The sequence below is a fragment of the Candoia aspera genome, chromosome 2, assembly GCF_035149785.1.
Source record: "Candoia aspera isolate rCanAsp1 chromosome 2, rCanAsp1.hap2, whole genome shotgun sequence".
In the NCBI taxonomy this organism is placed as follows: Eukaryota; Metazoa; Chordata; class Lepidosauria; order Squamata; family Boidae; genus Candoia; species Candoia aspera.
This window is the reverse complement of record NC_086154.1, coordinates 121,479,454-121,500,045: the sequence shown is the minus strand read 5'-3', so window position 1 is coordinate 121,500,045 and position 20,592 is coordinate 121,479,454. Positions and strand designations below refer to the sequence as shown.

The window sequence follows — 20,592 nt, the reverse complement described above, 5'->3', positions numbered from 1 at the left end:
ACAGTTGATTGTTTTAATGTGGGGCTCAACAGTTACATACGCAACGTGAAAACGTGTATAGGGCAGATCCACTGAATACTTCACTCGTTCTATTGTATCGTGCATATTCGTAGAGAAAGTATTTCCTATTAACTGGCAATTCCTTCTTTCGCAGATATGTCTCTGTTTCATGTTGAGCTCTCTCTTAAAGAAACCCAGAGTCACTAGCTTGGTTATCTTCATTTCCATTTTTTGTTTTGGAGCCCTCAGCCTTACTACAGCAACCGGGATGATGCCTCCAAGTTTGGAATTGATCTTGTGCATCTTCTGCCCATTTGCTTTTGATGCTGGGCTGTCAAAGGTAGAGTGCCACGCTGTATTTTACTTCAAAATTCTACCTTCCTAACCATGATGGGCCTCCCAGGAAACACATTTGACACTTCCTTTGATGAATCCAGGAGGCATAGGCATTTCTCTTCCAAAGTTATTCTGATGAGGGGCATACAGAAAACTGGACATGGACACAACATGGCATTGCTTTCCATTCCTTCCTTCACACTGCTGAGATCCATGCTTTCATTTCAAGGGGGTTCGCGTCTGATCAATAGTTTAACTTACTAAACAGTTAGCTGCATTTCTGTTCTTTATTCTTTCCTGTCAGGGTTTGATCTGCAACAACGTGGACTTTGTTCTTTTCATGCAGGTTCTCTATTTTCAGAAATATGGAAGAACCTTCGATTTGTCTGTCTTAATGTTCGAACCATATGGTTATTTCCTGCTTCTTGACAGCGTTTTATATATGCTGCTGGCTTTCTATTTTGACAAGGTTGTGCCTGGTAAGAACATTACTGTGAATATATTATAGTTTGAAAACTGCATTTCTGCAAGCTGCATTTCGTTACCTCAGATGCATCATTTTGGTACTGAGTATGAGCTGTAACTGGTGTGAAAAATGACACTTTGGGGAAAAAGAACAAAGTTGAGACAGCAAGATCATATCTTTCTTTAGATTAAGTTGCCTGAAATTCATCTGAAGCTCCTGAATACGACTGTATTGTCCAAAAATCATGCATACATGCCTTCAGGTCATTGGAGTCCATTTTAAAGTAACTAGTGTTATGCAAAGCACAGAAATGGCATAAGATAGAGTAAGCAAATGAAATTACAGGTGGATGACAAGAGAGAAGAGAAACTGTCCTTTTGTTCTCTAAAAGTCTGACATTTTGTGGAGCTCATCAGTTCCATTGGCTTCCTATTTTTGTGTTTAGTTCCCATTTTATTTATTTATTTATTTATGTATTCAATTTATATAGCCACTCATCTCAGACCAGTGACTCTGGGCAGCTAACAAAATAAAAACAGTTAAACAATTAAAACAGTACAAAAAAATTAAATACAAATAGCAGCCAAGAGATATTAAAATCTGTCGGTGTCAGCACAACCAGGAAACGGGGGCCTTCACACACTTGGGACCCAGGCCCAGGCACATAGCCAGGTCTTCAAGGCCAGTAGGGTCAGGGCCATCCTAATCTCAGGAGGGAGGATATTCCAGAGGGCAGGTGCTATGGCAGAAAAGGCGCATCTCCTGGCCCCCTCCAGCCGACATTCCATGGATGATGGGACCCAGAGCATGCCCATCCTGCCAGACCAGACTGGACAGGTAGAAACAACTGGGAAAAGACCATCCCGCCAGTAACCCGGTCCCAAGCCATGAAGGGCTATAAAGGTGACAACCAACACCTTGAATTGCACCCGAAAACACACTGGCAACCAACACAGCACCTGAAGCAGCGGTGTTACATATGCCAAATAGCTGACACTATTTACAACCCATGCAGCTGCATTCTGTACCAGCTGAAGTTTCCAAATGCTCTTTAAGGGCAGCTCCATGTAGAGCGCATCGCAGTAGTCCAAACAGGAGGACATGAGGGCATGAGTGACAGTGAGTAGAGCCTCCCAGTCTAGGAATGTGTGCAACTGGCACACAACCTGAAGATGGGCAAACGCCCTCTTAGCCACGACTGCCACCTGCTCTTCCAGCAGGAGCCGTGAGCCCAGGAGGACCCTCAGATTGTGCACCAGGTCTCTCTGGGGCAGTGCCACCCAATCCAGGACCGCAGTTGGAAAAATCTTGGTCCTGGAAGGCCCAAGTGCCCAAAGCCACTCAATCTTGCTTGGGCTGAGCCGAAGCCCATTACGCCCCTACAGCCTCCAGGCACTGAGACAGGACATTTTCCCTGTATGGACAAACAATCCCAATGTACTGCTTTCATGCAGATCATTAACTTTGCATTCAGTCCACAGATGTTCAGCGCCTGTTCATTCTTGGCCTTTTAGTTTCTTTTTTTACCATTCACACTTCTTAAGGAACACATTTGCACTGCATAAAAGTGGCTTTTATGTTTCTCCTGATATATCCAACTCTCCCTTCCATCTAACAAAATTGGCAGAAACCGTCTTTTATACCTAGCTGTTTCTGCTTCCTTTGACAAACATCTTCACAACACAACTCATTCCACCTTATACTTTTCTACCAGCATTTGCATGTCTTAAACATTTTCCATCCATGTTCCTATTTTTAGCAAACATTCTACCAAGGTACACAAATTTACCCACTTATACCGGTTTCCTGCTATTTATGTGTAACTTGCAATAGTTCATTCCATTTTCCCTGTGAAACACAACTGCCTTGCTCTTAGATACCATAATTTTCACACGGTGTTTCTTCATAACATTTGCTGCAAATATTGGGGTTCTCAGCCAACAATATGGCATCATCAGCACAAAAGTCCACATACATCACATCCCAACCAACACAATTAACATCACTGATCACCACAGTATGGCATCATCATTACAATAATTCCTTACACAATGATAAAAAAAATATGCAAAACAGCCAAGGGGACATCACACCTCTTTCTTTTGCCCCCTGCTAAGTATTGAACCTTTCGCTAAGCATCCCATCCCATGCTTTAGTTCCATCATATGCACTTCATGCAAGTGGTTCTATATTTCACATATATTAACCTCATATACTTCCCCTAAATCACAAGCATATAGTATAGTATACTATTCGAATTGTGCAAGCCATGCTATTCCCTGTGACACTCTATGGCAGTGAAACTTGGACTTTGAAGAAGCAGGATAGGAAGAGTATTGACACTTTTGAAATGTGGTGTTAGAGAAGACTCCTGAAATGCTGGGAAAGGTGGAAGGAAAGAGAAAAGAGGACAAGCAGCAGCAAGGTGATGAGTGCACCGTTGGGAGACTGGAAAGACTAGGTTAGGGACAGATCATCATGGAGAAAATCTATCTTTGTGGTCACTAGGGGTCAACAATGACTTGATGGCACATAGTCAGTCAGTCAGTCAGTCAGTCAATGAATAGCAAACTTCTTTCTCAATCTCATGCATTTCTAAGTGTCCTGCTGAAAATAACAGCCTGGTCTAGAGCCAAATTGTCCTTGTAGCCTTTCAGTCAGAATTCTGCCTGACACTTCCCCAGGCACCCTTAACAAACTACGGAGTCTTGCACTCAGCCCTGCTATCATTTTTTGCTATCAGGCTTCACACAGAGATGCTGTCTTCACACATACATTTCACAGGTTGCAGAGCCACATCCGTGTTTTGATATTTCTTAAGTTATACCATCTCTACCAACCGCTTTGCCATTTTTCAATATTCTAACAGCACTTAAAATGTGCTTTTCATAATTTTTTTCTAGGAAACATACATTCATAGTCTTCATTTTATTTCCACTCTTTAATATACCGCTATGATCCCCATATTTATGTTTAAAGTACTTCTTGCAGGAATATCTCTTCTCACTTCAGATTCATCCCAAAACATGTCATCATTTTTACTGTTTGTTACAGTTATTCTACTGAAGGCTGCTTCTTTAGCTCTCTTCGCCCACTTCCAGAACCTGTTTTTATTTGCATTAAAATTGTTCGCCATTGTCCTGCTTCTTTCAATCTCAACTGATTAAACTGTTCCTTGCTATTTGGCCACATACTGTGCAACACTCTTTGTGGCTTTAAATGACACAAGATCAGGCAGCCATTATGCAGATCTTTTATCTTGCTCCCCTTTCTCTTAGTTTCAGAGACCAAAAATATATCTATTTTTCTTTCATTCATTTCATTGGTTACTTCATGCTCTTCACCATATACTCCCTTTACGTTCTAGGCTGCAATCTTCCATACATCATAATCATCGCAGATGGACTGTAGGATTTGATCTCTGCCTTCTGTCATGGCTTTCAATCCAAGACTTTCACATAATCCTTTTTAGTAATATAAAGAAAGCACAGGGTAGGTTGACTGAGAGCCAGCTGGGTGTAGTGATTAAGGCACTGGGCTAGGAACCAGGAGACCGTGAGTTCTAGTCCCACTTTAGGCGCAAAGCCAGCTGGGTGACCTTGGGCCAGTCGCTCTCTCTCAGCCCTGGGCAGGAGGCAAGGGCAAATCACTTCTGAAAATCTTGCCAAGAAAACTGCAGGGACTTGCCCAGGCAGTTGCCCGGAGTCAAAAACTGACTCGAAGGCACCAGGAAAAAACCCAAAAAGCGTAGGTTAGCAGCCCGAGTTATACCTGTGCTACATGCAGGTTTCCCTGCTAGTGACATGGCAGCAATATCAGCAGGGATTCTCAAGCTAATTATATATTCCTCTTTGTGGCTTTGGTGCTATTTTCCTCTTTGTTTTGGTTTTGATCTCAGTTGTGCCTTGTTAGGCAGGGAGCTGAACTGACTGCATCATCACACATTCACTTGACTGGCAGGTCCACAGTGAAAAAATGCTAGAAAAGAACAATGAAGACCAACTCTGTAATTTATTACATGTTCAATGTGAACATGAAGAGTTTACAGTTATCTGGGAGTTATGACAACTTGCTATTTGTAAACTATCTATTTTAGACAAATATGGGGTGCCTCATCCTCCGTTGTTTTTCTTGAAGAAGACCTATTGGTTTAAATCAAAAAGCCCCTGGACTGGTGATGCCCCTTCAACTGAAGGGAGCCCTGGGAGTATCTTCAGTGACAACGCTGAACCTGTGCCTCCTGAATTTGATGGGAAGGAAGCCGTAAGGTAAGAGACATTGAATGTGGACATTCAATACTGTGAGCATTTTGTAGATTTCTTTTACGTACAGGTTCTGCTCCTTTTCAAGGATCACCTAAGTTTCTGCTTCCAGAAGGCATCCATCAGGGAAGCGCCTTTCTTTATGTGAGAAATGCATTTCTGCTGTTACTGTATTGGCTTTTATCATTTTATTTTATTATGTTTTCATATTTACTATTATTTTATTATGTCTGTTGGGCATATGCCAGAGGAAAACATATCCCGTGTCTAACATTGACAATGACATACTGAATGCTAAATTAATATTCGCCGCTGTCAAAGTGATATATTGGGTGATTGTGACATTTGTGAGAAGAGTCTCCCAATGTACTGACAAATAACTGTTTCACTATTTTCTAGACTAAATAACATGAAAAAAAAGTATAAAACGAAAAGCACAGAAACAGAAGCTTTGAAAGGTAAGAGACCCACAGCTTAGAATATAGACTATTGCTTTGGCCCTCTGAAGTAGTTCAGGGATTGTCAACCAAACTATTGGGGAGGTAGGGCATGCACAATACGCATAGATGCCATTCTTGAACCTCCAAAGTTAGTGCATTTTTTACAATAAAATGGGCATTATCTACTGCGATTGCCAATTTATATTAAACGTTGGGGTTCTTTGCATGGAATCTCACGAGTTGTTTGGCAAGAAAACACAGGAGATATATGAAATGCTATCATTCTTGTCTGACCTCACATGATATCTCAGGGATTAAAATGCCAGGAATTCATGAGATACAGCAACCTGACATGACTTTATTGATTTGGGGGTTGGGGGGAGGGTAATCCAAGCTATTGCAATGATTGCCTATTCCAATAAAAGGAGTCTCATCAGTAGTTACTAGAGAAAACTAATTTATTGAATGAATAGTATGCAAAGTACGAAGAAAGCTGAGAATGAGCAAAAGCGCGCCAAATACAAACTTAAAAGCCTTGCTCCCGTTGCGAACCCTCCCCTCAGGCTAGCATAGCAACCACCCACCCCAGATGCTAGCAACCGTTAGAATCGGCCTGGGAAAGTAACCTTGAACAGCAGAGATAACCCAAACACACATTCCAGAAGATCACAAGTCAGCACAAAGGAAATTTACCAGCGTGGCCAGGCAGGCACGCAACTGCAGACATGACATGTGAAACGTTACGAGGAACCATAAACATCGGAACGGGAACATGACAGCTATTGTGTGAGTCGCGTGAAAATGTTGACACCTAACATAGGCATTCCTGCTCTCCTGCTTGTGAAGAAAGCTTGCTGGGACCCTTTAAAATTGAACATTAACTTTAAGCACCTTTCAAAGGTCATCTTTGTGATCTGTCCCCCAGGGATTTTACACACTCGTCTCCACACTCTGCATCAACTTTCTGAGCACTGGTTGAAAAGGGGAAGGCAACTTGGTTCCTACTTTCCTCCCATGTCCTTGATAGGAAAACATGGGGAAAACCTGTTTTATGAGTACCAGCAAAAAGAAAGAGTAGCTGGTACTGGAATCAGTAGCAATTCTAAAATTCAGGATAGAAATATGAAGAACTCAGAGCTACTCATAGAATATAAAACAATGGACTCAAAGTGCTTAGGAGGGATGAAGAAAGGAAATAACATCCTGTGATATAAAAGAGGTTTCAGGAAAACTTTTGGTTTTAGAACCGTTTAACAGAATAGAATCATTGTAACAACTGCAAAATATTTTAGGATCCAGCTATTTTTCTTGCCAATTTGTACCTTCTGTCCTGGATTCCCCAATTGTGTGGAGACAAGTTTCCATGGCCATAATTTACTTGGGACCAATTCTCTTTGATCTAATCAGTAGAGAACCACATATCCTAAACTACAGTAAATCAGTGGAGGACACAGTGATCTAAGAAGCTTCTTTTTTACTCCTCTGTGGCTTCTTTCTTTCCCTCAGGCTTGGCTGCTTTGCCAAGAACAGCATGGATTCTGAAACTAAGGGGCCTGGATAATGCTGTAGCTATATGTGAAAAGGGCCAGCGTGATTTCTTCTGTTATATATTCTTTATATATTAGGCTTGTCCTTGGATATTTATGAAGGTCAGATCACTGCAATACTTGGTCATAGCGGAGCTGGAAAAACTACACTGCTAAACATCCTCAGTGGACTTTCCAAACCATCTGATGGTAAGAATCAAAACTTTAAAATGAATTCAACTGCCAGCCCAGTTGCAAAGTAGGGTTAGAAGTGTGCAGCCCTGTTGGATCCGACCATGGTCCAGCCTAGTCCCATTTCCTCTTTTCCACAATAATCAATTAGATGCCTCAGGAAAACCCACAACAGCCCCTTTCTGCCATTGTTCTCTAGCAAGGTATCATCTATAAACTGTTACGACTAAAAGTAATTGATAGTTTTATTTTCAGTGAAGTTGTACAATCTGATTTAAACATCATCTAAGTTGTCAGCATCCTTTGCATCATGTGGTACTGAATTCTTCAGCTTAACTGTGTACTTTGTGAAGACTTATTTCTGAGTAAACATGCTTAGCATTGCACCCGGAGTCTCATTGCTTTTTCTATTACCCTTACTGATATATTTATGTTGGACCACTTGTATCCCTCACTGATTCTGGTCGGCTCACAACAACAAAACCCTTATAGAACACCATAGAACCTTAAATCACAACACAGCATAAATGCCGTAACAAAACAAGATCCACCCGATTCAGCAAATACCAAATACACACCCAATTATGTAAAAAACAAAGCTAAAAGAAAGAAATAGTAGGCGAAATGTTGTTAAAAATAATGGAGTTGTATTATTGCATAATAACCCTAGTTAAATGTTATTTTAGTACTGACATAAAATTTTAAGTTGATACACAATATTCCAACATGCAGATTTATACTGATGTCTCTTTGAAAAAAGGTTTAGGTATTTTTTTCCAGGTGGTCTTTAAAGGAGAGCCAGTTTGGTGGGGTGGTTAAGGCACCAGGCTAGAGATCGTGAGTTCTAGTCCCGCCTTGGCCACAACGCCAGCTGGGTGACCTTGGGCCCGTCACTCCTGCTCAGCCCTAGGAAGAAGGCAATGGCAAACCTCTCCTGAAAGCTTGCCAAGAAAACTGCAGGGACTAGTCCAGGTGGTCACCAGGAGTCAACACTGACTTGAAGCACACACCCCTCCCAAAGAGGTCTTTAAATGCAGCTCCAAGCACAGCATCCAAGTATCAGGTGATAAAGGCACGAGTAGCTGACACTTAAGCATCCTTCTTCAGGCATGGCTTTGTCTGCTGCGGCAGGGAAGCTGGAGAACGCTTTTCCTGGCCATGGTCTCCTGGAGAGCATCCAGACTGCAGCGCAGACCAGCCCTATTAGGGGGAGTACAGCCCCCTGTAGGGCCAAAGTGAAAACTAGCCTTAGGAGGACAGTCATTACTAGTATACATTACAATGGATTGGCTCAAGAACAGAAAAGCTCATTTGTCAGCAGGTGCCTTTTAATTCATTATATCCTAAAATAATACCAGCCTATCTAAATGGAAAATTCACTATGCAATCTCTTTGCTAATGCCTACAGGTTCTGCATCCATATTCAAGTACAATGTATCTGAAAAGGAACACATGGAAAAGATTTGGGAAATAAGTGCTATATGTCCACAATTCAATATTCAGTTTGAATTTTTAACAGTGAAAGAAAACTTAAAGACGTTTGCTAAGATAAAGGGGATACCATCCAATGCAGTAGAAAATGAGGTAATAATGTATTCAAATGTATTCAGTTGTATTGCACAGATTTGTATTGCACAGGTGCTTGTGTTCTGCACTTTTCCCCTTGTAAGCTTATCTGATAATATTATTCTCCTCTGGTTGTATTTATAATTTTAGGAAACACTAGTTAGCCTTTGGAATGAGTGGGACAGATGTGTTGCTACCAGCTTAACTGCTTACCTGCTTTTTAAAACCATTTTGCTGGCTGTCATATCTGATGGAGTTTTTAAAGGTTAATACAAGAACTCCAAGCAGCTAACAGCAATCTTGCAGAGTAGAAGTGTGAACCAAAAAAAGGAACTTGCACATTAAGCTTAATTACGTTCAGAAATAAATTCAGTCTTCACACAGCAGTTAGATGAAGAGAAATAGAGACAGCTTACTTTTATTCAGTAGATCTGGATACAGGTAGATTCATAGTAGCATCACTGGTGCTTTGTAGACACTTTCTATGTGGAATAGAAAGTCTGCATGCAAGCGAGATGGTAGGGGGAGGGCTGCATTCCTGCAGCACCTCCTGCTTGCATGTCTGCCAGAAGGATAATGGAGATTGTTAATCCCCAAGCCCAAGAAGGAGGAGGAAGTGGAAATCCGCTGCCCCATGTGACATCCCACAAGCACAATAGAGATGCGTTTGCTAGAGAGACCCCCTTATGCTTATGAGACAATGCTGAGTTGACCCCTGATACTTCCAACAATATCTACCCAGTGTGAGTCATTATACGGCCAGTATATATGAGTTTAAACATATTATGCATATATTTATTTATGCAGAGAGGGCATGTTGTGGACCCCGTGGTAAGAGAGTTTCATTTGGCGGGGTCCAGGAAGCAGGCCTTCTCTGCAGTAGCTCCCGCCCTCTGGAACATTCTGCCCCCAGAAGTGAGGCAAGCCCCATCGCTCACGACCTTCCGGAGGAGCCTGAAGACTTGGCTATGCTGCCTTGCTTGGGGCAGGGAGGGGAGCAGATACTCCTGGGGATGGCTGGTGCCTTAGAGTGCTCCTCACACACGTGGACTGTGCTAGATCATCTGCCACTTGGATTTCATTTTTATTTATTTTATATGTATATGTGATGACTGTATGTTTATTTTATACAATTGTTATGATTGCTGTTTTAATTGATTGTTTTTACTGGGGGAGATGGGCGGTGGCAAAAACTTTGAATGAACGAATGAATGAATGAATAAAATATATTTAAAGATATCAATTTTAAATATTAAGTTATGCAGAAACTGGCTAAACAATTTTGGGATGGATCCAGAGCTCCAGAACATAATTTGAGACAACGGAGCCACACTTTCTTTTAGGGGAATCTCCTTGTAGTGTTTTGAAAAAATAAGACTCGCGTGACTTTTACTTGTAGAAATGCTTGGGGCCTAACCGAACTGAACCGAAATTGCTTTGTGGAACCCGGAGGCCGTAAATAAATAAATAAATAAATAAATAATATTCATCCAGGGGAACATGCTCCAGTGAGAAAGCATGTGAAAAAGGTGAATATTGTGGTTTAGAGAGAACATAGAAGAATGTTATAGAAGTTTCTGTAATTGCAATTTATATATATTTATAGGTTGAAAAATTGTTGACCCTCTTGGACATCAAGGCCATTCAGAACACCCAGGCTAATCATTTAAGTGGTGGACAAAAACGAAAATTATCTCTTGGGATTACATTTTTAGGAGAACCACAGGTAAATCCTCTACTGGGCGAAAAGGCCCATTAAGTAGGCTTCTTTAGATGAAGACAGTGTTTTCCTCCCTGCTGGTGACCTGCACAGATAGTAATCATGGAAATCCCTAATTTTGCTATGGTTTCCCTTTCCTTCAGCTTCAGCTTCTCAAGGCTTTTCCCAATACTTTCTGGACTTTTGCATGTTCAGTGAAATTTTCACATTTTAATGACATTATTTTCTATTGTAAAAATAAAATAAAGCCTTCTAAATGTTATTTCAAAAGCGACACAATTTTGCAATATCCTCGTGTCTTCATAAAGGGAAACTGGGTGTCAACAATGAATGCTATCTGCCAATTTTTTAATGTGTTGAATTAAGACATGCAACCAAATGCCTACCTGCAGGTATTATTATTAGATGAGCCAACTGCTGGACTGGATCCGTATTCCAGACACCAAGTGTGGGCTCTCCTGAGCGAACGCAAAGCCAATCGAGTCATTTTGTTTGCTACCCAGTTCATGGACGAAGCTGACATCCTTTCTGGTGAGTAGACCTCCTCAGAGTGAAGCAGATTAGAATATAGGAACAAAGAGAAAGTATAGGTAGATACACATTGCAAATGTATTCCTTCAAATACCATCTTTTCTCCTTCTGTTCCTACCTGTCAGAAAGGAGAATTGAGCTGATCCGTGTAACTTCTTAAATCCGGCCACACACTGTACATCACTACGAGTCAACCAGACTTGGCAGTTTGAAATCTCTCTGCTTCTCCTGTCAGTTTGGAATTTTCATACATTTCATCTGTTCATTTCTCCCCTGCTAAGCCCCTTTCACTTCCGGCAGCTTTTTAGGTCGTTTGTTACTTCCTTTCTTTCTTCCTCCTGTATCAATTGTTCTGTCCCACAATTGGATTCCTTTAGAGAAAGATAAAGGACTATGCCTGAGATGTTTCTTCCCAAGATTCCTTGCCAAACCAACATTTGTATCCCACAGAGTGTACTTTCAGGATATAATCAACAAATATTTTTACACAATTGTTTCTGACTTTCTTCCAAAAGTACATTTTAAATTAGTAACAAGTAGAACCCTGTAGGATTATCAAGGTTTGCATACATTGCAATTAGGCTAAAGCCACTGAGTAAGCTTTTTATATCATATCAGAGTAGAATCATGAGACAGGCCACTGAGTACAACCCCTCAGTGCAGAAATCCACATCAAAAATTCTCAAAGAGATGACGGTCTGACTTCATCTTGAGCACATCCAATGAAGGGGAAACCGGCTTTTTCAGTATGTGGTTCCACTGTGAAGATGCTCTAATAGGAAGTTTCGGTAACATTCTGCCGTCCTGTAAGATACATCCATCATTCCATATCCTGCGCTCTGGAACAAGAGATCTATTTCCCAACTTCGGTTCTTTTCAAGCCTACATATACCTGATCTCTTTTAATGTAGTTTATAAGACTCTGTTTGCTCTCCTCACTACCTCTTAACCTGTTCCCATTTCTCCGACTCCTTACATATGGTGCCCAGACTTCAGCACAGTACTTAAAGTGGAATCAGACCAAAGTAGAATACAGTGGGTCTATTATTTCCTATGATATGGAAATTAGACTTCTGTTAATGCAGCCTAAAATTCTATTTATTTATTTGTTTGTTTGTTTGTTTGTTTTTCAAATTTCTATCACCTCCCATCTCTCCCAAAAGGGGGACTCTGGGCGGTTTACAATAAAATTAAAATTAAAAGCCTATGAATTACAATACAATAAATAAAGATAAAATAGATATAAAACCTAAGAAGTGAAGATCTTATTCGTTGGGGAGAGATTTATGGTACTAGCCATCCCCAAGTAGAACTGGTGCCCCTCCCACCCCAGGTGAGGCGGCAGAACCAGGTTTTCACGTTCTCCCAGAAGGCCGGGAGCAAAGGGGCCTGCCTCACCTCCGGAGGCAGAACGTTCCAGAGGGTGGGTGCCATTGCAGAGAAGGCCCACCTCCTGGACCCCGTCAGGTGGCATTCCCTTGTTGGCAGGGTTCGTAGCATGCCCTCTCTGCATGACCGGGTGGGATGGGTCGATGTTAAGGGGATGAGGCGGTCCCTCGGGTAACCTGGCCCCATGCCATGTAGGGCTTTAGAGGTCTTAACCAACCCCTTGAATTGGACCCAGAAGCAAACTGGTGCCCAGTGCAGCTCGCACAGCAGTGGTGTCACATGTGCCGATCTGTTTGCCTCTCTTGCAGCAGCATCACAACATTGCCTCATACAACTACCAAGATCTTTTCTACAACTGCTATTACCAGACTAAATATCCCCATCCTGTATCCATGCGTTTGATTTTTTTCTCCAGTGAAGAACTAGTCTCAATTAAATGTCATTCGGTTACTTTGAGCCTATGTCTCCAACCAATCAATCTCATTTTGAATTTTATTTCATCTCCTGATGGGAGAACTGTGCCAGAGTGAGAGGTTGTGGATTCTCCGTCTCTGGAGGTTTTTGAGAGGAGGCTGAACAGCCACTTCTCAAGGATGGTTTAGTTAGTTTTCCTGCACCTTGCAGTGGGTTTGACTAGATGATCCTTGTGGGTCCCTTCCAATTTTGTAATTCTAAGATTCTGGGATATGGGCTACCACACCCAATCTTATTTCATCTGCAAATCTAAAAAGGATTCCCTCTACCACCTCACTGAAATCCCTAAAAAAAAATTGAATGTGGGATATGTAAAGTTGCCGTTCTAGCCACTGTTGGCTCATCCCACCTTACAGGATCAGATTTGTACGTTAGCTTGTCTATTTTACTTTTAGTTTGCTCCTCTTTTCTGTCAGTAAGAATTAGGTCTAATTCATAGGCCTGTAACTATGAAAATTTTATACCAAACCAGTGAAATTGATTTCTTTTCTGCATTTACCCTACTAAATCTCCAACAACTATATGTTTAATAGTTAGAATTTGGCAAAGAGAAATTCTTACTACTGAATGAGATAAACTAAAAAACATGTTTGTGCTTTCTCTAGACCGGAAAGCTATTATCTCACGTGGCAGGCTGCAGTGTGTTGGTTCGTCTCTGTTCTTGAAGAAAAAATGGGGCATTGGCTACCATTTAAGGTACCTGAAATATGTCAACGTTATGCATATATTTTCTTTGTAGCTGAAAAGCTTAATATTTAATTCTGTGCTGGGATATTTAATCATTCTCTGCAGGTTTACACCTTGCTTTTCCATTTTGAAACAGAGACACCCAAAGCAATTTAGCTAAATTAATCTTAGTTAATAATTACAAAACAAATCTCAATAATGGAGAAAAGTAACATTTAAATAGACAACAAATAAAAAGTTTTAAAAACTACCCAGTGTAGAATTACATAAAGAAGACACCTAGTGAAATAATCAATATGTTTAAAGCTTGTTGCCAATCCTCACTGCATGCTCAGATGGTAGGAAAGAGAGACAGAGAAGCTTACTAGAAGAGGGAGTTTGCAAACATGCAGAAGGGCCTCACAAAGGCAAGCATTCAAAACAGAGCTGCTCAGTTTGACTGGGACACAAAACGGTTTTGCTTATTTATCTGATTGCCTTTAGCCTATCTTTCCTTCAGGAGCTCAAGGTGGCATGCAGAGTACTCCTTCTTTCATGATTTCACCAAAACAGGGAGGTAGATTAGATAGCGGCTGCCTGAAGTTATCTGGTAAGCTTCCAAGACTCAAGGAGGACTCGACCTAAATCTATCTGAGCCTGTTCAACAGCTTAACTACTGGCTTTCCTTGGAATTTTGTAAGAAAATCTGAATTCTTAGGTTCTGTAAACGAAGACTATTCTGTGATAACAGACCAAACATCTACTTGCTCAGGGATGCCAACTGAGGTTGCTATTGTGCCATCAGTCAGACCAGAGGTGCCAGAATGAATAGTTATGTCTGCACCTGAAATATCACGTAGAGTCAGGTCGTCACATTTACAAACCCATATAATAGAGCTGGAAAAAGTAGATAAGAGGGCAACCAGAATCACCGTGTGTGTGTGTGTGTACCTTCTTTACAAGATTTGGCGATGTAAAGTACTCTGAGTTGGAAAAAAAGGCAGGGATGTAACTCAGGGATATAACATCATGGATGGCACGGAGGAAATGGAGAGGGAAAAGTTTGCTCCCTTCAAAAACACTAGGACTGAAAGTGAGTGGAAGGAGTTTTAGAACAGATTTTTAAACATCACTTATTCACATAGTGTGCCACTAACCTGTGGATGGCCCTTAATCTGGATGGCTTTACAAAAGGGAATGGGTGAATTCTTGGAGGAGAGGTCTACTAAGAGCTATTAACTTCAAAGATTCACGGTTACCTCCAAATACCACAGGGAGGGGCACAATGGTTGGCCCTCCTCCTACTGCTTGCAAGCCTCCCAGAAGCCCCTGATCCGCTACTAAGGGAAAACAAAACCCTGGACTAAGATGCCTTGATCCAGCAGGGTTATTCTTCTTGCAAACAAATGTAAGAACGTGACTCCTTATTTAAAGTTCTTTTAAGATTCCAGGATTTGTGAATTCCAATAGAAATATAATTTAACTTGCCGGGCCTTCAAGATGAAATGATTAAAACTGGTTTAACGGTCTGCTTTCGTATTTCCCAAATGTTTTGAGGAAGTTCTTAATACATACACACCAATCAAATCTGTTTCAACGGTGCATTTGAAAGGAAAGAAAGAGTTTCCCATTATGTTTCTTTTGAATTAAAAATGAATGAAGGATACTATGTTGCATTAGTGAGGGGACATAATGAGCTAGGATATATCCTAGCTATTTTATTTAAAAATTGTGTTAATTACAGCAAGTCAGCTCCAGTACCGGCACTGGGTTGCTTCATCATGGAAGTTTAGCAAGTATGAGATAGCCTGAAATCAGGTTTTCAATTGGAAGGATCCATTGAATCTCCTGAATAAATGAGTTGGACATTGCTCTTGCCCTAAATGGTTGCTTCATGTGAATAGGATGCATACGGATGAGTTTTGTGACTCTGAAAGAATAACCTCGCTGGTCAAACACTACATCCCTGCTGCAGAAAAATCAGGACAACACGAAAATGAGCTGAGCTATACCCTGCCCTTACCAGCCGTGGATAAGTTTTCAGGTAATTATCATGTTGTATAAATAACAATGAATTTAGCTGCTGTTTCCCAAAAGAGCCTGAAGTGTCGAGGTCACGTGTCCCATGCTTTCCTGGACAACAGAGGGAGTCAATTATTCGTTGAATGTCACTCTCCTACCAAACAGGTGAACTCTTTGCATTATCCTACATTTGGTCCTTTGAGCAACATGCAGATGAAAACAGTAAAAAGCATTTAAAAAATCAAGTACATAATTAACATTTCTTATGATTAATCATATGGAAACAGAGAAGCTAGTAATTTAATCAACTGTTAAATAATAAGGAGTGCGCAAGAAACATCTTTCACAGACAAAAGCCATTATCATTAAGTAACAGCAAAAAGAAGAGATCACAATTCTAACATTAATTAACAAGACCTATAAAAAGGTCCTCACCCAAATTCCAGTGCGAATTTGTTTTAAGTGAACCGTAAGTTTAATTGCTACTATCTTGTGAATTCAACATTTAGAATTTATTTCAAAGTAATTTTTGAGGCCAGAGTATATTTTTGCTCTTTTACCAACATATACTTTGGTTACAAAGTGTAATAATTTATTTCACTATTAGAGAATTAAGATAATATAATATATATTTATATCACATATACCCTAAAATAATGATAATGAGAGATTCCCTAACAGTCTAAGAAAGCAATAGAAAAATAAAGTGAGTTGAGCTGAATTGGATTCTCACTGAGAATCAAATGTATTCCACCCCAGGCTGTGCTTAAATTAATGCCAGTATCTTCCAAATACTGCTTTTTAGTCATCCAATAGTATAAATTTGCTTTGGGGCCAATGAATATCTTTAATGCAATAATTTCAATGGCTTTTCTTTTAAAAATGCCAGAATATTACTAATGTCCATTTTCACAATCCCTTGATGGAATCAGTTTCTGGGCTAAATTAACTGGCATATCTCTTATTAAGGTATGCTGCTTTTTAGATAATTACATAAAACTGTTGTCCATTAATTGGTAAATTACAAACTTTCTGTATATTTTTCATCCCTCTTTCTGTCCTGTGCAAAACCGTCCCCCTTGTAGTTACTGTATTTCCAGCTTTTCAAGATTCAGAACTTTCTATTGCTTTACAGACAGCAGCTATCATAAAGAAACATGTTGTCCTAACAGTCAGGAACCACACTGAGACAAGGAATAGGTCTCTAGTGTTTTATTACTGCTACATTAGACAGAAAATCCTAACAAACTGAAGAAGCATGGGAAAAACCCAGAGAGATAAACCCCAAAAGTCAAGGCGGGTCTGATCTGTGTCTCTTTGAAGGGCTGCTTAACTCCTCAGTACTACGCATGCGTTTTCCCCCCTGGATAGGAGCCCCCTCCTGCTCACCATCAGTGCTCATGACATCACCCTCCCCTTCAGATTCACATTCCATTTCAGCCCCCTCCCTTCCAGAGTTCCTTCCTCCCTCCAGAGTCTCATGAAAGTCCATCTCCTCCTCCAAGCTCCCATGGGAACTGGGCAACGATGGAAATTCTTCAAAGGAAAACTCCTCCAAGGACGAATCAGTGCTGCTCTCCAGGTCTGATAACGCTTCTGGCCCAGGTGGCTGCTGCTGGAAAATAGCTAGATAATTAGAAGATTCTTCCCCCCTCCCCCTTGGGAAATGCAAGCCGGAGGTGGAGGGCTGCGACTCCCCCTCCTCCTCTCGCTCTGGCCTCAGAGCCTCTGGCGGGGGTGGAGGTTGCCAACTTACGAACTCCTCTGCTTGGGATTCCTCTGCTTGCTCAGTCAAGTGAGGAATCTCTGGTAGAGTGCGAGGCTTGGGTTTGTGAGGGAAAAGCTGATGGAATCATTGAACCAGCCCTGGTGCATGCACATCTCTGGCATTTTCCCACGTGCGCTCTTCCTCAGGGTACCCTTTCCAGTGCATTAAATATTGGATGCCCCTTCCCCTCCTCCTAGAGTCCACAATTTCCTCGACTTCGTATTCCTCCTCCCCCTCCACAATTACTAGAGGTGGGGGGGCATTTGTGATCGTAAGGTACTTGGAGGAGGGTCTTTATCTAGCAAGGCTCTGTGAAAGACTGGATGGATTTTCATGGATGCTGGCAGCTTTAAGCAATAAGCCACTGGATTTATCTGCTGTACCACAGTGAAAGGGCCCACAAACTTAGAGTCCAACTTCTTGGAGGGCCTGGTAGAGGTCAAACACTTGGTAGAGAGCCACACTTTGTCTCCTACTGCAATCGTTGGCCCCTCTTATCTGTGAGCATCTGCAGCTCTCTTGTAAGCACTCTTTGCCCTGTTCAGCTGCTCCTTTAACAACTCCTGTGTGGCTTGTTGCTCTTTAAGAAAATCAGCCGTGGCTGGAACAGTTCCCTGCTGGGAGGAGGTGGGCAACACCCAAGGGATAACCCCCTAGAGTGCTTGGAAAGGAGACATCTTGGTAGAGGATTGCACAGAGTTGTTATAAGTGAATTCTGCCATGGGGAGCAGGGCTGGCCAATTGTCTTGCTGATAAGTGGTGTAACACCTGAGATACTGCTGTAACCACTGGTTAATTTTCTCAGCTTGCCCATTACTAGCCGGGTGATGCAATGATGATAGGTGGATCTGGACCCCTAATGACTGGAAAAGGGCCCTCCAGAACCTGGAAGTGAACTGAGGGCCTCTCTCACTCACCAAGTGATTTATCATGCTTCTATACCTAAAAACATGGTCCATAAACAACTGCGCTGTGGCTTGCGCAGATGGGAGGCCCTTGCAAGGAATAAAATGTGCCATTTTAGTGAAAAGGTCCACCACCATTTGTATGGAAGTCAGCCCCTGGACCGGGGGTAAACCAGTGATGAAATCCATGGAGATTGTATCCCAAGGCCTACTGGGGGTGGGTAGGGGTTGCAAGAGTCCTGTGGGCTTCCCTGGGAGAGGCTTGGCTCGTCTACCGATATGACAAGAAGCAACGTAACTCTTTATGTCTGCAGTCATCTTAGGCCACCAGTAGTCTCTCAGAGCTCTATGGAGAGTTTTGAAAAGACCTCCATGGCCTGCCGTTTGATGGCCATGGCAAAGTCTCAGTACTTCTTCCCTCAATGAAGGGGGAATGTATAATCTCCCACTATGCCAGAGGATTCCTGCTTCCACATTAAATGGGGAGGCAGTGTCTTGCGGGCCCCTCTGGAGGTCATCCATCCTGGCCCTGGCATATGGGTTCTGTTGCTGCTGAGCTCTGACTCTTGTAAATAGGTCCTCTGCTTGTCTGCCTGCTGCTAAAATCTCTGTCTGGTTCCCCCTCATAGACTGATCAAAGTTGTGAGGTTGTAATATAGTAGCCTGTACCTCCTGGTGAGTAGCGAGGGTTGCCTGAATGGATCGAGACAGGGCATCTGCCAAACGGTTCTGTACCCCAGGAACATAAGAAATAACAAAATTGAAACCGGAGAAAAATTGGCTCCATCTGACTTGGCGTGGGGTAAGGGATCTTGTGTTTTGTAGAAGCTGTAAATTCTTGTGATCGGTGCAAACTTTCACAGGAAAGGTTGCACCTTCTAGCCAGTGCCTCCACTCCTGAAGTGCTGCTTTAATTGCCAGCAACTCCTTGTTAAAAACATCATAGTTCCTCTCTGCTGGTGAGAGCGTGTGGAAGAAAAGGCACAAGGGAGTAGTGTCTTTCCTTCTTTGTCATTATATTGCAATAAAACAGCCATGATAGCAAAATCTGAAGCATCTGAATGCATTATGAATTGCTTCGTGGGATCAGGGTGCTTTAAAAGCATGCAAAGAGTTGCTTAAATTCTTGGAAGGCTGCTTGCTCCCTCTACCCCCAAATGAATTTTGAACCTTTCTTCAAAAGCTGTGAGGGGTTTAGCCCTGTCACTAAATTTATTTATGAATCTCCTGTAGAAATTGGAGAATCCTAGGAATCTTTGTACATCTTTCACATTTCGGGAGGGTTGCCAAGAGAGAATTGCCTGGACCTTTGCAGGATCCGTGGATATGCCTTCTGTTAATAAATCGAAGGCACACTTCTCTAGCTTGGAGAACAGCTTGTTCTCTCTCAATCTTTGTAAGACATTACGTACATGGGTTACATGAGTTGTAGCATCCTCAGAGAATATTAATATGTCATCTAGATAAATGACCAGATACTTATCTAGTAAATCAGAGAAAATTTGATTCATAAATCGGGAAAATATGGCTCCTGCATTAGAGAAGCCAAAGGGCAAAACAAGGTACTCAAATTTACCAAACCTGGTATCGAAGGCAGTCAGATATTCATGCCCCTCTTTCATCCAGATCAGATTGTACGCATTCCTGAGGTCCAACCTAGTAAAAATGCGTGCTTTCTGTAAGTGATCCAGCAGATCAGATATAAGGGGGAGTGGGTAATTTTCCTTGACCGTGACGTTAATGAGGGAACTGAAATCATGCACCACTCTCATGGGTGCCTCCTGGGTTGCCGGTGCCAACGGGTCAGGCTTCTTTGGTACGAAGAAGGTAGGAGCAGGCGCTGGGGAAGTAGATGGTTGGATGAAACCCTTTTGGAGATTAGAATCCAAGTAATCTTTTAAGGTGGCTAGTTCCTTGGGGGACATGGGATATTGTTTCCTTGCTGGAATCTTGGCTCCTGGTATCAACTCAATGGTGCAATCACAGTCCCTATGGGGGGGGGGGTAGTGCTGTGGCCTCTTGTTCGCTGAAAACGTCTGCAAAATCTACATATGTGGCTGGCAACTGGATCCCCCCTGCTTCCGTGAGTGCGTTGGTTGCTGGAGAGAGAAGAGCAGCTTGAATCTTGTGGTCCTGGCATTCCTTAGCTGGGAAGGAGATTGCTCCCATAGTCCAGTTCAAAAATGGGTTGTGGATCTTCAGCCAAGGTGTGCCCAGGACTATAGGCACATTAAGTGATGCAGTTACATAAAGTTGGATCCACTCAGTGTGGTCTCCTGTTGTTAGTTGCAAAGGTTCTGTGAAACTTCTAATCGGCCCTGCCTTGAGG

General features: G+C 41.9%; 2 protein-coding genes across 4 annotated transcripts in view; both read left to right on the top strand.

The window, feature by feature from the left end:
• The window catches only part of LOC134490423 (ABC-type organic anion transporter ABCA8-like), an 83,107-nt gene that overhangs the window by 10,245 nt on the left and 52,270 nt on the right, over positions 1-20,592 (top strand). For all 3 annotated transcript variants that reach the window (XR_010067209.1, XM_063293452.1, XM_063293453.1), the window contains 10 exons: positions 155-340; positions 683-815; positions 4,899-5,070; positions 5,464-5,522; positions 7,130-7,240; positions 8,631-8,806; positions 10,395-10,514; positions 10,901-11,039; positions 13,508-13,598; positions 15,473-15,612. Coding sequence is in view for 2 of the 3 variants with exons in the window: in XM_063293452.1 (XP_063149522.1) it covers positions 155-340; positions 683-815; positions 4,899-5,070; positions 5,464-5,522; positions 7,130-7,240; positions 8,631-8,806; positions 10,395-10,514; positions 10,901-11,039; positions 13,508-13,598; positions 15,473-15,612 (1,327 nt within the window). In the remaining variant the exon portion in view is untranslated. The remainder of the gene's footprint in view (positions 1-154; positions 341-682; positions 816-4,898; positions 5,071-5,463; positions 5,523-7,129; positions 7,241-8,630; positions 8,807-10,394; positions 10,515-10,900; positions 11,040-13,507; positions 13,599-15,472; positions 15,613-20,592) is intronic.
• Positions 1-20,592, top strand: part of ARSG (arylsulfatase G) — a 588,957-nt gene that overhangs the window by 540,817 nt on the left and 27,548 nt on the right. The gene's annotated exons all lie outside the window — the stretch shown is intronic.